Genomic DNA, 17429 nt, shown 5'->3' with positions numbered 1-17429 from the left:
AATGTTTAACATGCTGGGCCCTTTAGGTGTATTTGACAGGCAAACAGCTGGACTATTCTTTCAAATGATCTCTTCTAATAACACAGTTATGTTGTCTTCCATCTTCGGCTGGAAGAGGTTTTTGTCATATTTGTGGACTAATGTTAGGAATAGAACTTGATGTCGGATGACAGCTTCCTTCATAGCCAGTTGTGCATTCTGAAGGAAGGAACAAAAACTGACTCAAGTTCTCATTTTAGTCTTCATGCTGTCATGGTCTGCTCTGGTTAGGGTTAGACATGGGAGGAAGATGTATTTCCAGTTCACAGACTATTACTGATGAAGGTAATTCTTCACCTGCGATACTCTCACAGTTACAGCAATTCTCTTCGGCCTTCCTGACAGTTTTGCTCCAGACTGCGGGCTCGATTACTCTGTAAGGGTCTGCCATCATTATCTGCTTCAGCAGACTCCGTGCTGATTCTCACAGACATATCACGGTCTCTTTCCCTCTCTGTTTCAACTGCCGTCTAAGTTATCGAGGTTTTCCGTCCCAGTTGAAATGTATTCGGCTGGTGTAGCATGACTAGAGATAAGTGACACCTCAGCACATTCAACGGGAGAGGCTGCGTCGCTTGTTCCTTTATCGTTAGCTCGGTCATTTGTTTCTCTGTCACACATATCGTGACTATCACACATATCCATTTTTCTTTTACCCTCAGCCAACATAAAGGGAATATTCTTATCAGGTGAGGAGACAAATAATTGAAACTCCTCAATATGACTGAGTGATTTCTCTCCCTCATCCTGCCTCAGTCCCTGTTGGAAGATAGTATCAGTAAAATCCTCCTCCTTTTGATTACTTGCAAATGCAGTGCCAGCAGATTGGCTGCATGTACTCACAATAATAGTGTCATATTGGTTGGAGTCACAAGAGATATTTATCTGATATCTGACTTCCGCATCATTGGGCAATCCATTGTAAAAGGTAAGCTGCAATCAACAGGTTTGTCTTTAAGGGATTTATAGAGCAGTGTCTACATCTTTGTCACACAGGCGCCATTCAGATATTTTGTGTGCAGCAGGCCCATAGGACCTCGTGATGATGGGGTGGAATGCTGGTTCTAGTTAAAGTAAGCCACCAGTGTAATCAAATTAGGTTTTTCATCTGTTGGACTATGACGTTTTGTTTTGATTGACGATAGACAGACTGACGGGCCGATGACGGATCTAATGAAGGAAATACTTTTAAAATAACAAGGACGAAAGACAGACCAGCAAAATTTGGTAAATTGCCCACCTCTGGTGCCTGCATTATTCGTCACTGTACAGTCTTTCCTAGTTTTTTTGGGGGAGAGAGAACTTTCAATCTCTGGTTCAAGGCTCAGTCGTCCCTGCACTGTAAAATCCATTTTCTTCTCAACTGAAACCTGTCAAAAAAGAAATTGAAATGCTGATTATACTCTATGTTGCACATCAAATACAAAGTAAAAAAGATAGTAGCGCTGACTGTCTTTCCTTGATGGGTGAAAGGCAAATAATATGTTCAGCAGTAACAATACTGTTGAAACTGTTTACGTTTAAGTCTTAGCACTCTAACAATGGAGGTAGATGGGGGGGGGGTCAAAAGTTTTGGACTTGATAAAACAAAACTCGTACTTGAACAAATAAAACTTGAAAGAATAAAAATATACTCAAAATAAAAATATTCTTTTTTGAGTTGAAAATAGTTTCACTTCCATTTATTTTTCAAGATTTTAGGTCTTATTTCCACTTGCAAAACTATTTTCAACTCGAAAAATAAAGTCATGTTTTTATTTGTCAAGTTTCAAACTCAACACGTTCATTTTCAGTTTCAAGTTTTATTTGTTCAAATACGAGTTTCATTTTTTTCAAGTACAAAACTTTTGACTCCAATCTAACTCCATATCTAACACTCTACAATCTACATATGAACTAATAATAATAGCAGTAGTAGATAGTAGTAGTACTAGTAGTAGTAGTAGTAGTAGTAGTACTAGTAGTAGTAATAGTACTTTGGACACTGATGAAGGCGGAAGTTACTGCCGAAACTGTCAGGAAAAGCTACTAAGGTAAGACCTAGCAACTTGTCTGAACAAAAGAATAATATGGCTAGTAGTAGTAATATTTAATATAGTTAATAACTCATGCACTCAACTGACCTTTAAACCTGCCTCCCAGTTTAACCAGGAGCCGACAACAGGACGCCACTTTCCCCCTAGTTAGCATCTAGCTTAAAATGGCTTCACTGTCGAGAACCTTGATTGGCGCCAAAGTGCCTGAGAGAAATATGACGTCATTCTCGAACCGATTTCGAAATAAACCGGTGTCATATTTGATGTTTGGCTAACTGTAGCCGATTATTTACGCACCGCAACATTTGGTGTATGCGTGAAAAGGCTGTTTTATGCCGTTTCACGTCACGCGCAGTTTAGGGAAGCATATGAGCACACACAGAGGAGATAAGCGCATCTCCCCCTCTCCCTCTTGCTCAGTGCATCACGGCAGTGTGCATTTAGCAGCAGCATCCTACGCACCTGCACCGCTCACTATCAGAACCAACGACATTACAATACTCATCATTTAAAAGAAAATAAAAATCCGATAAAAAGAACTACAAGACAAGCTCGACTAAGGACGTTTCTTTTCTTTTTTTTCGTCCTTGCAGTTTTGGATCTCTCCATACATTAGATCGGACTTCCCTATTCGACTTTTCAGGTAAGATATATTCCATTCAACATTAGTGTATTTATTTATTTACATATTATTTAATATTTGAATGCGTGATGCAATATGGTGCGTCATCCCTTCTGCTTCTTTGAGAATAATGTTAGATGTTTACCCGGATGGCTTTTGGGTCACAAAATGTACATTTGCGTGAGTTCCGATTCAACAACTAAAGTGAAGAGCTTGACTACTTCTCCTGTACAATGACAATTCATACATTCAATATAGCTCATCAAATCAAATGCAAGTTGCAACTCTACGTGCGTGTGTGAGAAAGGAAGATGAACATGAAGTGTTTTCCATAACCTACATCAGTCCATCTGCCACTTTTTTGCCAACCAGTGCAGGTTGACCACACCTCCTCATCTTTTTTCATGATGATCGGCACTCTTGATCATTCTGCATGGTGACACGCACAGATATACTGAAACATACCTATTATTAATTGCAGTGCACCATCATCAATCTACATTGTCCAAAGCTTATTTCCCTCCCCTGTCAGGGCTCCTTTTCAAGGTCATCAAGCGAATGATGGTAAAGGGAGCTTGTGTTATGTAATAGCCATCCCACCGCCTGACTGTGGTGATGGTCTTTCTGCACGTTGTTAGATCAACCTTAGTGTTGTCTTGACATCCGCATACATGCTGACGACTGGTCGGCATTGATTCCCCCTTTTAGTCTATCCTCAAGTGTTAGGAGGACAAAAAAACTATTTAGTCTGGAGTCATTTTGCTCTTCTGCATTGCGCACTGACCTCCACTGGCACTTTTCTAAACTAAGATAGACGTAGAATTTTTCCCTTGAGGTATCACCAAGTGTGTGTGTTCACTGGTTTTGAACATGCACAAACTGAAGCATTTGCTTCAGAAAGAAATGTTGCTTGAATGTCTTTTTCATTGCTGAAGCAATTATATCATAACAATTATAATCCGCCTTTTGTCTTCCATACTATGCAACAAAGCGACAAGGAACTAAAACACACAACGTCAGCTCTGGTGCCTATATTGTGAATGAAGAGGAAAGTGTGTGCGTGTGTGCATGTCAAAAATATGTATTCGCTCATGCAGAAAATCATGTCATTCCAACGTTTGTTTTAATATGATGACTGACAAGAAGTAAAAAGACAAATAGAGTCATCTAATGAATTAACTGAACACTCCATCACGGTAAACAGTGGAAACTCTAAAATGTTTCCGATGATGTGTTCCATGGTCAAATCGTTTTCATGAGAGTTGCTTTAGATCGCTAATTATGTTTTGGGTGAGGTCTATCTAGTATGCACAGTAGGGTGGATGTACAGAACAGCTTGCTCAGAGACACGCCCAGCATAGCGCAGCGCAGTGGTGCCAAATTCTCAAACATGCTAAAGAAGGCTTGACTCTGCATGAAAATCAAGATGCACGCTATCTACTAAAATAAAGTGCTGCAAGTCTGTAATTTAAGGTTGCAGATTGTATCCTTGTCCTTCCTTGTAAGCAGTTAGTTTTCCATTCGATTTCAGCAGTTGGACCTTTCGCACCCCAAGCAAGGGTCATACCGCTAGACAAGCAAGCCACATGAATAACCTGTGCAATCGTATGTGTCCTATGTTGGTGGTATTTGTTGTAGCAGACTGTTCTTTAGAGCAGGGGTGTCAAACTAATTTTTTTCGCGGGCCGCATTGTCGTCATAGCTTCTTTCGGAGGGCCATTATGACTGTCAACCCAAATAAATGTATGAGCACCTCATATTATATACAGTAAAAGCTACAAAACAAACTGACAAATAACTCGTTTTCAAATCAGACGAGTCAAAACTGGTCAAATATTTAAAAAAAAAGATATTATGAAAAGTGAAGACAATTTGCAATTCTAGTAATGACACACGAATTTGATGCACAATTTGCGTCACATAAAATGATGTGGCGGGCCGTATCTGACCCCCGGGCCTTGAGTTTGACACCTGTGCTTTAGCGTCTACCAAGAGCTCACACACGCACACACACACCTATTCCACCCCCTCAAAAATCTCATCTATCTTCTGACAACTGCCGCCTCAAGGTTCTGCCCATCTCGTCTGACAACATACAAAAGTCAAAACGCTGTTATATGTTCTGTTTACTCACTTTCACTGCTGCACCATCACTCAGGATTTTTTTTTTAAGTGTCCTCTCAAGGTTGATATAATATAAGATGGAACGTCTGTGCTTCACTGCACAAGTGAATGCTCAGCAGTGGTGACTAGGAAGTTCCCCGTTTTTTTTCCACTGATACTTTTATTGATATCTTTGGAAGCATGAGCATAATAAATAAAATTGTGTCAATTAAAGGAGGGAGTCATTGAAAATACTCAACACAGTGAGAATTTTTCATTCAAGATTACAAGTCATCTCATAATGTAATACAAACACATCACATACATTTGAAAATGTATTTTACAGCGTAGCTATTGGGTTTGTCCAAAGTGAACAATAGAGTTATTTATTCATGAGAACATTATTTCTAGGCGGCCATTTTATGCAACTGGAATTGACTGCATTATCACACCATCGCTGCCCAAATGAATCCATCAGCCATGTTATATTGTTTTTCCACAAATACATCAGATTACCAATTTATTTTATCAAGAAAATGTCGTGCATTGTTTCGTTGCAATCTGCTCCTTTTAAGATGTGAACACAAATCAAAAAGAATAGAGCCTTGATGAGCTCAAATGTCATGGCTGAAATAGCATCTTAGAATTCAATGTCTAGTTTTGATGACAGTCAGTCATGGCTAGTGTTTATCTGTAATTACAAGTCTACATAAAATGACACGACTTGTGAGCCTCGGTCTTGTCTGAGTGTTTCAAATGTTCAACATGATTGTAAGGGCGTAAATATTCTGCCTTCCATTTTTTGTGCAGATGGCTTTGTTTTTGTTGTCCCTGACGGATTGCCATTTAACTCGCAGGGATTCCCATTATTGCTACACCATAATTACCACAACAAATCCCCACATTTAAGATTTCTACTCATTTGTGGATATTATGGCAGAAAATGCAAGTTCAAAATAAAGTGTCTGAAATGTATTGCACTTCTGGCTGAACTGATTTCATTGGTTCTGACTGGCTGCTTCTAAATATGAAAAAAACTAATAAAGCTAGCTGATCAAATGAAGAAAGAAAAATGTATGTCTCATTGCTGAACCTATTACTAGACACAAACCAAGACATTATTCAAACACATTCAGAGTTCTGTAGCAATCTCGGTTTTCATTCAATCACCACTCTCTTTTTGTAATAGACATTTGTATGTGTGTGTGTGTTTGTGTGCAGGCAAAATGGGGAAACAGAACAGCAAGCTGACCCCCGAGGTGATGGAAGACCTGGTGAAGAATACAGAATTCAATGAACATGAACTAAAGCAGTGGTACAAGGGTTTCCTGAAGGACTGTCCCACTGGACGTCTGAACCTAGAGGAGTTCCAGCAGCTCTATGTCAAGGTGAATCATATGATCACACGCAGCAAGTTTTGGTCAAATGATTTCATCCCAAAATAGATGGTTGCCTTCTTCCAAGGTCCAAGAATAGAGAAAAATCAAAGGAGGAATCAATCCTGTGCACTCAAGCAAAGACGCACACACATTCACTAGACTGAACAAAAGCAGAGTCCCATCTCCAATTTTAAAATCACAATGGGAGCATTCTGCAGTCACTTGACCTTGGGGTCACATCTTAGCAACGATGATTGCTAAGATGGTTGGATTGAAGGTGGTTGAAAACCACAGAGACCAAACTAAATTAAAAAAAAAAGTTATTTTAAAATTAGTGGTTAGTTAGTTAGCTGCTTTGATTGGCTATGAATTAAGTCAGCCATGATCACTCCCGCACACATGCCTGCGTTTTCAGTCTTTTTATTTTTTCCAGAAATATGAACCAGATATTATCTTGCTGAAACCTTTTAAACATCCAAAGATAATGGTTTTTTTTTGCTAGATAGTTGTATGAATATATCAGCAAGTTGTACAGACAGTAATCTGATCGAATTAGCTCATTATGAATTTATTTTAACTAAATTTAATGATTGACATTGCTGTGAGTAAAAATATATTATATTTACCACTCAGCATTAATCAATTTTGTTGATCATAAATTGACTATCGGCATGGTCCCATTTGCTGCTTCTGTATCTGGGCAGAAAACCAACAGAGACGCAGATATCAGATTGGCCTCTACTCACGTTAATATTTGGCCTACTGTATCTCATTAAACAGCAGGTGTGAATTTATTCAATGACTTATTCATTTCATTTAGTCTTATAAACAGTGACGATTTCACAATTGAACTGACAAAAAACACAACTGGGAGGTTTTTTTTGAGAAATATTACAACTATTTGTTGGCTACCCGCCTTTTAGAGGAGTCTAATTTGTATGGAGAAATACCGGAAAGACACAATTTTAAAAACTGAATTCAATTACCGCGTATTATAGTTTGATAAAATGACAATTGTTGTGTAATTGTATAGTTACTCTGATTACATTGGTGTAAACGTCATTTTTTATTTGTGTTTAATCTCATTGTGTACAATTCTTCAGAGTTCGGATGCCAGCCTGCATTGTGAGCAGCGTAAGAATGAGCATTAATCTTTTATAACCGGTGCCAGGAAATGCCAGAGGGTGCTTCAGTTACATAAGACCCTCCTGCACGGGCACTGAGGTCACAAGTGCACTTCATTTTAAATGCCAATGGAGTTCACGCATCAGCTCCCAACCAGGAAAGAAAGAGACAAACTTTTGCGTCATGGCTCGGAAGCTATCAATTGAAAAACTCTGTGAAATTTCCATTTCCGCCCATTGATTCTAATAACATTCTTCAAATTATTTAAAATAGAACAACCCAAAAATCAGAATTCACCGCAGAGTTACAAACTGAGGATTTTTTTTACATAAAGTAAATATGAAAATTACAATAACAAAAAACACACAGGCAGGTAAATTTGCACCAAATAGCCACGTTGGTTGGATGGAATATCCCGTTATTGATGCAACCTATTGTGTTTCTAGGCAACAGGGAATCCATGATAGGGCTTTATTTAAATCCAGCAAGCTGATAAGTGGAAAAACAATCTGCTGTAACCTCACATTAACAGGACACATTGTTCCTGTGAAGAGTGATTGTGTGCGTATGGGGGGGTAGTGTTGCTTGAAAACAGGAAAGCAAGGGGCAAAAACAGGAAAAATATGAATGTCTGTGTGTGTGCATTATTTACTAGTTATTAACTCTGATGGAGTCATGCAACACATGCAAGATCCAAACAAAAAAATGCAGCACTTTTACAAAATCAGCCAAAAGAAAATGGATTTAAAAGTAGTTTTCATTCCTCCTGATATGCTGTGCCATCGCATCTGGTGTGCCATGCTAAGCAACCCAGTGTATGGACTTTGTTCACACCCACATCGGCGCAAATCGCCCTTTTTTATTTTATTATTATTTGGTCATGAAAATAGGAAATATTTTGTTAAACAGTACAGCAGGAGAAGTTGTCTTACAATTGGATGTTTGAATGGCTGGATAATATGGCACAAATGATTTCCATCTTAATTCATGTAAAAACATGTTGGTCAATAACACCAAAGGAAAAACTTTGACTTCAAAATGAAGTTGGAAGTTATGCGGTGCTATTGTTGACACCACCGTAGCCAAAAGGGATGGCTGTCGACTTGTGACATTTCATTCACTGAGGCTCTTATACGTCAGTGTGTGAAATTTCACATGCCAGATACATCAGCTCCTTTGTAAGCCATTTGGAACAAGAGCTGAAACACTTGTCACGCTCAAAGATCATTACGAACATGTTGAGCAAGATGAGCATGGACACCAATATATAATTTATTTATTCTTAGGTCAGCAAACGTGCTTTTTCTGGATTACCGTATTTGGAAAATGTCCTTGCATTCATATATTGGCTACCATTTATTCATTTCAGGGTCACTAGGATGCTAAGGGTGCAATGTGAGGTACACCCTGGACTCATGTTGACATGTTGACAAAGGCGATCCATCACACTCATCCATCGATTCAATTTCCACACATGAAAAACACGCTTGGAGCCTGTTACAAGCTACTATGGACTTGTCGCCAGTCAGTCACAAGGCACATATAGAAACAACCCATTCACACTTACATTCACACCCATCTCAGTGAGAACCGAGCGAATGCTGCCTGATGAACTCAGACGAGTCAACCATTACTGTGATTCATTCACACTCATGGATTTTAGCATACAGGATTTTTAGACATTGCGCCTGTGAGATTTGAATGAAAGGAATAAGTTCAGAACATATTTTTTTTATCTCGTTTTAAAGGCAGTTATATCAAATTCAAAATATCATTTACAAAAAGGTCACTTTTTCATTCTTTGAAAAATGAATGTTTTGATTAAGATGTACTGTATTTTCCGCACCTAAAAACCTCCAATTTTCTCAAAAGCCGACAGTGCGCCTTATAATCCGGTGCGCCTTATATATGGACCAATATTGAGCCACTACGTCAGGCGTGTCCAAATATATGGACTTATATATGGACAAAGTTTTAAAATGGGCCATTCATTGAAGGTGCGCCTTATAATCCGGTGCGCTTTATATATGGACAAAATTTCAAAATGGGCCATTCATTGAAGGTGCGCCTTATAATCCAGTGCGCCTTATAGTGCGGAAAATACAGTAGATCTTTTTTTTTTTATAGGTCATTTCAGAACCATGAAAAAATAAGTTCTACATTTATCTTGTTTCCATGACATCAGTAGTTCAGAACCTCAGATTGCCCAAAGGTGTTTTTCATTGACATCTTCCTCCAACTTTTCTCTCTTTGCACACTTGTATATCAAATCATATTTCCCTCCTATAGGAATTCCGTCCTTGAGAAAACATTTCAAGGCAAGAAATTTGTATAAAATTTTAAGTTGTTCCAAACTAAATTTCAATTTCAGCCCAGTCTGAAAGCGTCCCTACGATGAAACTTGTTTTTGACGGGCCCCTGCGGGAGCCAGGCCAGGAAACAAAACCTGTAACACAATGAATGTTTCCACTTTTAATATGCACGTCCAGCTCCGTCATGGGAACTCCATAACAAACAGCCTACCACATTATGAGCATCCCATTATGGAGGGAAATGCTAACACCACCACAAGTGGTTAGAAACCACAAATGCTTTATTAGTGTTTTGCACTGCATCTGAGCACACTCTAGGGTTCATGAATATTTTAACTGTACTGTAATTGAATACTATGATTATTAAAATTGTTTTTTTGCTTTGCTTTCGATTGTTAAAGCGATAGAAAAATATGGACGAAAAAATATTTAAAATAATCAAACCTATAATACATTGGAACATGGAAACTAATTTATGCAACAGTGTTAGTTAGTTTAGTTGTAATCTACAAAACAAAATCATTACCCATAAAAATCAGCTGGCTAACCCAATTTAAGTAAGTTTGCTTATAAACACATTTGGGGAATTGGTGAAACAGTGATTTGCCAATATACCAAGCAAAAAATACATGAAGGTAAAATATGACAATACTATGTAAAAAATAGTCATCTTATGCATACACGCATGCAAAGACAGGACATTATACTATGTACACTATTATGTATTTACGACATGGGGGCACTGTAAAATAAATTCAGCCACATTCTGGCCATCCAGATAATCTAGAACAAGAGCTTGCGTGTCACAGTTGCATCACATCACATGCTTACGCATGAATTCTCAGTCTACCCTCTTTTGCTTCCGCTCTTCTCTGGCATTGTCTTTGTGCACGGATAAGCGTGAGAAGGTTACAAGCTGATGCTGAGTGTTTAAAAAGGCCTTCTCACTTCACTCAAGCTGCTTGCCGATGAATGTTTCCATGCAAACTGCGTCACAACAGGCGGAGAGTAAACCCCAGGTTCACCTACCAAGCCTGGCAGCCAAGCAATGAGTCACACTCTGCTTGTTGCCCTGCTTAGCCGCCCATCTGTATCTGAATTAGAACACAGTCAGCACATAGGAGGCAGGAAACGGCAACAGTGTGAATCTTGCACACATTTGTAATGTTGTCCTGTTGATGAATAGATCCCGAAAGTCATAAAGCATTTATAAATCTCTTTGCTGGGTATTCAGTAATATAGTACTTGGTTATTTCCGAGTGGAGCATTGTGACTAGTCTGAAATGTCTTGAAAGTGGCTCTGGATCTTCTCCCAGTCTAACTGGTCATGTGATTGGCAGGGAAACTCAGTGAGAAAATTAGCCCCGAAGGGATGTGGATAGAATCGTTGATGCGGCTGAATCGAATTCAATCCAATTCAATTTTGTTATGAAGCACAAATTCAAAATAATTATTTTCCACAAACGTCACATATACTTTTCATTCCACTTTGAATAAGGCTCTGTATTTCCACAGCTTGTTTAATTTAATTATTGATCAAGCAGGAGAGGAATTGCAACATCAAACACAATATAATGAGCGAGGGAATTTTAATCGCTTCAAATTGGAGATTTTTTTTTTTAATGTACTGTATTTATAATTTGGCTCCATTCGATCCTTTTTGCTTTCCAGATAACGGCTTGTCGAATATAATCCAGTTACATGCAATCTGCAACTCCCCAAACTGCAACATAGAATAACAAAATCTCCCCATTTGAAATCCTGACCCTTGCAAGCTCATCACTGAAAGCTTTTAAGCTGCAAGATGTCTGTCCAGCTTAGCTCTTATCTAAAGAGCACCAAGCAAAACACAAATGTGGATCTGGGGGTTGCTGCTAAGGGGGTTATTTTCAACCCAAACTTGTTAAATCCTTTTCTCACTTCCTGATGAGCTTCTTTGTGCTATTTCACCATGTGTGTGTGTGCTCCATCACGGACCGAATTATGCATCTGTTCTTCGATGTTGCATCCAGTCTGTGAGAAATGGCTTTCACTGAAGTGCGACTTGTCAAGTGTCTCCTTTCCCTTCTCTGCCAATCAAAGTGTTTGGATGATCACCAGTGCCAGCTTGCAGCCTGATTAGAGAGGCTTTAATGTTCTGCTTCACAACAGTGTGTGTATGTGTTTTGCGTGTGCGTTCGCCATCCTGGCTTGTGCCAGGCTCAAATTATCCACTGATGTTAGCTCTCAGCTGTGTCTGTATAAACTCTGACATTCAACTTGTAAAGCCAACCTCATCACAGAATTGTAAAACCCAACCTCGGGATGGGAATGAGACTTAGCAGAGGGCAACACAGAGCGGATAAATACAAAGAATACTAAAGTTTAATAAGAAGCATGGCTAACTGGTAGCTTACTGATTGTTTTGATGTCGTTTTTTTAATATCAATATTGCAGAATGAATTGTCCCAGTAGTTGATTAAAGCAGGGGTGTCAAACTCATTTTTTTCACGGGCCGCATTGTAGTCATAGCTTCTTTCAAAAGGGCCATTATGACTGCCAACCCAAATAAATGTATGAGCACTTCATATTATATACAGTGAAAGCTACAAAACAAACTCGTTTTCAAATCAGACGAGTCAAAACTGGTCAAATATTTTAAAAAAAAGATATTATTGAAAGTGAAGACAATTTGCAATTCTAGTAATAACACGAATTTGATGCACAATTTGTCTTCGCGGGCCACATAAAATGATGTGGCGGGCCGTATCTGGCCCCCAGGCCTGGAGTTTGACACCTGTGGATGAATGAAATATGATCAAGTGCTCATCGCCCTCGTTAAAGAAATTCCTGCTGCCACTTTAAACTTATAAAAGTCAAAGTACTGCAGTCACGGAAATCTTAGTCTCTTGCGCCCCCCCCGCCGCCGCCTCATCCATCTGTCCCACTTTCTTTCCTCCATCTCGCTCTGATTTTACATAACACAATGTGTTTCATAACTTTGCAGCTTCTTAAGAGGCTGCAGTTGCTTCCTCTTCTCTCCTTCATTGCTTCATTGGCTTTTGTCCTCACGCCAACTCAACCCCATATGTCTCCTGCTGTTCCAGGATGTGGCAGCCCAACGAAAGGCTGGTCTTCACAAATCACTGTGCTGACCTCCTAAATCGATTAAGAGGTCACACAAACATGCTGTTGTTTTCCTTTGAATTTGTTAGTACGTTAAAACAAGATTCACTTTTTTCTCCCCTTGTAGTTTTTCCCTTATGGTGATGCGTCCAAGTTCGCCCAGCACGCCTTTAGGACCTTCGACAAGAATAGCGATGGCACCATCGACTTCAGAGAGTTCATCTGTGCGTTGTCCATCACATCACGGGGCAGCTTCGAGCAGAAGCTTAATTGGGCCTTCAACATGTATGACCTGGATGGAGATGGCAAGATAACACGGGTGGAGATGCTGGAGATCATTGAGGTAGGGATTGATCATTTACATGATGGATTTCATGAAATGTAGAATTCAAAATGTGGGCTTCTCCGGTTTACGACTTTCTCGAATAAGTTGCGGTTGCCCACACAAATATACTGCAATACAACTTCCTCAGTTTTGTTCTTTGCCATGGAGACATTGTGTGAAACTATGGAGTCACTGACAATGAGACACCAAGGCAAGAGATAAATTCGGGAGTCAGTCGGTATGAGTCATCATATTCGCCTGCTGGATATCTTGGATCTTGAAGGCCAATTCACACATTTCCTTCAAGCCTGGGGCTTTTTGTCTGTGAGCTCCAAAACCAGGCAAGTGGAAAATCAGGGACGAATGAAGCGTTTTTATTGTCCTATTGTGCCCCCTAGTGGGAGGAGGTGTAGCAGCTGCTGTTCATTGTACACTGCAAGAAACAAAAGAGGATGGGCAATTTAAAAGATGGAGAGGAGCCACAATTTGTCACCAGACCCAGTAGGGTTTCAGATAGGACCACAAAATTCTTTTTTAAATAAGGACAAGATGCCAAAAGCTGGTGTTTTTTAGACTGGAACAATTCACAAACAATTCTCCATTAATGGCGAATATATTGCTCCTCCAAATCTGTTGCCATAATCTTTTTTGTTCTTCCCGCCTTCCAAGTTCTGCTCTTCTGATTCCATCCTTGCAGGCAATCTACAAAATGGTGGGCACAGTGATCATGATGAAAATGAACGAGGACGGGCTGACGCCCGCGCAGCGTGTGGACAAGATCTTTTCCAAGATGGATAAGAACAACGACGACCAGATCTCGCTGGACGAATTCAAAGAGGCGGCCAAGAGTGACCCCTCCATTGTATTACTCCTGCAGTGCGACCTCCAGAAATAAGATGAAGGGCGAGCGGCACAAGCCCGACAAGACGGCATCGCCGCTACCGCCACGGACTGCACAGAAAGAATTTCATGTTCCATTCAGTTTGCAGCTATTTCCACTGAACAAATAACAGAAAAAATGCTTGGACGACCTTTCAATGGATCTTGCTTCTTGTGTTTAAAACACTTGTGTGCATGAGAATGTTATTTGCTTTAACAAAACATAAACACACACACACAGTGACAGACACACGTACATATACACAACAGTAAGCCACTGTATAATAATGCCACGCACAAATAATATATAAAGATATATAAATATATATTTAAATTATTTTAAAAAAAAATCAAATGCCAAAATGTGAAGTGTGCGATGTTTTTTTTTTCCCTCCAGTTTCATTCTATCGGAGCATCAATGACGTGCTACACTGGATTTTCCGCTATACTCTATTTGTTGTTCCACTGATGCTAGCTGTGCGTGTTTACTTAAATCAACCAAACCAAATTCCTATATGGTTATGCATCTGCCTCTATCTGTCAAATATTAGCTCTAGATAATACAACAGACAAGTGGTTTGTCCGGCGTTTCCTTCTCAACATGCTTGTACTGTCAGAAATACTAAAAAAAAAAAAAAAAGTAGATATTTTGCATGCCTTTAGGTTCTGCCTTAAAACGCTTAAAACGTTTTGCACCCTGCGGTTGAGGACAAGAAAGCCTTATCAAATTTGATAGCTGTAAGGAAAACATTTCTTTTTGAAAGAAAAGGGTGGGGAACCACATCATTGTGGGTTGCCTTTTTTTTTTTTCTCCCTGACTGCTTATACTGTGTCATTGTAGGTGTAGTAACCCTCAACCCCAGACTTTGAGCATCACACACCGTCATGAGACAATTGCACGCCGTTGATTTGATGGGACGAATCTAGAACATAGACACTGTGTGAGTTCACCCAAAACATCCCTGATTAAGGATCAATCAATCAATTGGGTTTTTAAATATTGCCTTTCGACGGCCGAAATTATGAATGTGTTTTTCAACACAATCAATTCCAGACTGATCTTTGCAGGTCAGTACAAATATGGAAATTGAGTCGAAGAGAATTAGGTCTGCATTTCAACTTTTTAGTTCTTTGTCAAAGAGTGCATTCATTGAAACAGAAGAGGACAACCCTTCTCGTTAAACAATTTACCCGCTCAGCCTTTTTGTACTTTTTTAATATATGGCGCTCATTGTATGAATGCAAAGTGTCACGAAGGTCAGTAGAAGCGTGGGGCCTTCCCCAGAGAACCCATCATTAACTTTCAGTAAATAAGTCCACCCTACCCATTTTACGCTTTAATTCAACACAGTCTAGTGTTTCATTAGCAATTGTGTTCTAATACTTATTCCTCAGTAGTGTAGCTTGTCCTTGTCGTTTAAAACTCTACCAGACCTTTTTGAGTTATTTTTGGGGGGGGGGGGCATTTCTAACTACATGTCTGTTGTTGCAAAGCTCAAGATGCCAAATGTAAGCAAAAGGCAACTGTGTACAAGAATTCTTTTGTAGCATGTATTGTGTTCCCGATGACATGGCTGCACTACACCCTGTGTTGTGATTTAATCTAATAAAAGGAACTCTATGGGCTGTTTTACCTCTCTTTCTCCAACACAGGCGGTAAGACACTCAGACAGCAAATATTAATCAGGCATTATCTGTTTCTAAATGACATTAATATAAAGTAAATGACGTTAACATTTTCACTCTAAAATATGTACCAGTAAATGAGTCAATTCTGAGAAAGAACTTTTATTTTACAGACAGTGCAACATAATATCGATCAAAGCTAATTTAAAGTCAATGATCGCTAAAAAAAGAAGAGGAAACATTCATTTCTAGGTCAAATTGTTACAAAAAAAATCTAAATACAGGTTAAAACCAAGTCTCAGGAAGCAAAACAGCATTCCTGCACTTTATTTCCAATGTAACAATTTTAACCTCTGCATAAAAATAACCCCTTATATTAACAGAACACAAATTTAAAAAAAATTGATGTCTATGGTTATGAATGTGAAAGTAGTTGACACAAATTGCAAGGAAAACAGAATAAAAAAAAAAAAAGAGAGACATTTTATGAATTCTACTTTGGGGGATCTGTGTTGATGCCATATTTTTCTTTTAGGAGCTTCAACTGTTCCTCTTTCTTTTTTGTGTCCATTTTCTGGAATGCCTGTAAAAATCACACGACAAAAAAAAAAATCATGTAAATTAAGATTTAATTACCTGCTACAAAGTTAGAAAACAGCAACATCAGGAAATTAAATTATGCTGATTTACAAAATTAAAAAAAAAAGAAAAGGCATGCACATACCCTGTTTGCGTTGTAGTACAGAACAACCAAGTAGCGGTTGCAGACGTTGAAGCCGGACAGATGATCGCAAGCATTTTTGGCATCGAAAATATCTTCATAAACCACATAGGCTGTTCCTCTTGATTCCGGTGTGTTACCTCTGAAAACAAAGCATGCTCAATGATTTCACGCTGATGCATATTCTTTCTCAAGCTTCTTTCCAGGATGTCGGAGCACTGACTGATAAATACTTGACATACTTACGTTCTGATTTGCCGTATTGGTCCATATTTTCCAAAGATATCATACATTTCCTCCCCTGTGATCTTATAGGGAAGGTTCCTAATGTAGAGGATTCTGTTGACCTCTGGAGGCAGTCGTATCTGCAGATTGACATTCACAGAGTAACATTAGAAGATCAATCATCCAAACATGGTCTTCATTTGGGTCACAGGTGAATTCGAGGTCACAGGGCAGATATAAACATGCTAACCATTTGGTCACAGTGGTGGTATAAAATCAACGTACATATTACAAACATCCCAGTGACGTAATGCTTAATGCGTTAAGGTAGACATTTCAATAGGTTAGATACAACTATGAGGAAAAATGAGTTTAGTGAGGTAAATTTACCGATCGGTAGGCCCAACTATGATTGCGTTGGTGGGCTATCTAGTTAGCAAACAACGGTGTGCTAAACATTGAGTAACAAGGTGAAACATTTACCTCAAACAATATTAACAAAAACATGAAGTAAACACTTACATTCGCACGTTTCGCTGCTTGCATAGCCATGTTGACGAATTTTCTTTGTTTTAGTGGGAGAGATTGAAAATGTAGGCTAACAACACTAGCGTGTGTACGCCGTCTACTCAGGATTGGAGCGTCGCTTGTTGATGACACACTTCCTGTATCGGATTTGGGCTAGCCTGCCCCCTACAGGGCAAATGAAAATGACGCTTCTTTATAGTTGTTGCTAGTTTAGACGCAATTATTAGTTGCGCACAGTTTTTATGTGTAGGTATTGTTTTGTTTCTTGAATCATATATTCAAAGAAAAAAAAGAAAGAGAGAGAAAAAAAGGTCATTTCCGGCTCGAGGAAAAAGTGGGCGTGTCTTCTACTTTTGCACCTACAATCTGCGTTAAACTAAGGTAGTCAGTCATTTTCCCTTCGA

At 39.1% G+C, this 17429-nt stretch overlaps 2 protein-coding genes across 2 annotated transcripts; one reads left to right on the top strand and one right to left on the bottom strand.

Moving 5' to 3' along the window:
* The first annotated feature begins 2419 nt into the window (after nucleotides 1-2419).
* On the top strand, nucleotides 2420-15558 carry vsnl1a (visinin-like 1a). The gene is made up of 4 exons (XM_037244740.1): nucleotides 2420-2718; nucleotides 6022-6188; nucleotides 12849-13064; nucleotides 13744-15558. Exons 2-4 carry the CDS (start codon nucleotides 6027-6029, stop codon nucleotides 13939-13941), a joined length of 576 nt encoding a protein of 191 aa, XP_037100635.1. The 5' UTR covers nucleotides 2420-2718; nucleotides 6022-6026; the 3' UTR covers nucleotides 13942-15558.
* A 137-nt stretch (nucleotides 15559-15695) lies between these two features.
* On the bottom strand, nucleotides 15696-17168 carry sf3b6 (splicing factor 3b, subunit 6). The gene is made up of 4 exons (XM_037244741.1): nucleotides 17020-17168; nucleotides 16519-16637; nucleotides 16276-16414; nucleotides 15696-16134 (listed from the first exon to the last, which is right to left on the bottom strand). Exons 1-4 carry the CDS (start codon nucleotides 17047-17049, stop codon nucleotides 16045-16047), a joined length of 378 nt encoding a protein of 125 aa, XP_037100636.1. The 5' UTR covers nucleotides 17050-17168; the 3' UTR covers nucleotides 15696-16044.
* Nucleotides 17169-17429: the final 261 nt, after the last annotated feature.

The sequence above is a fragment of the Syngnathus acus genome, chromosome 24, assembly GCF_901709675.1.
Source record: "Syngnathus acus chromosome 24, fSynAcu1.2, whole genome shotgun sequence".
In the NCBI taxonomy this organism is placed as follows: Eukaryota; Metazoa; Chordata; class Actinopteri; order Syngnathiformes; family Syngnathidae; genus Syngnathus; species Syngnathus acus.
The sequence above is the reverse complement of the archived record's forward strand: the minus strand, read 5'-3'. Positions and strand labels throughout refer to the sequence as shown.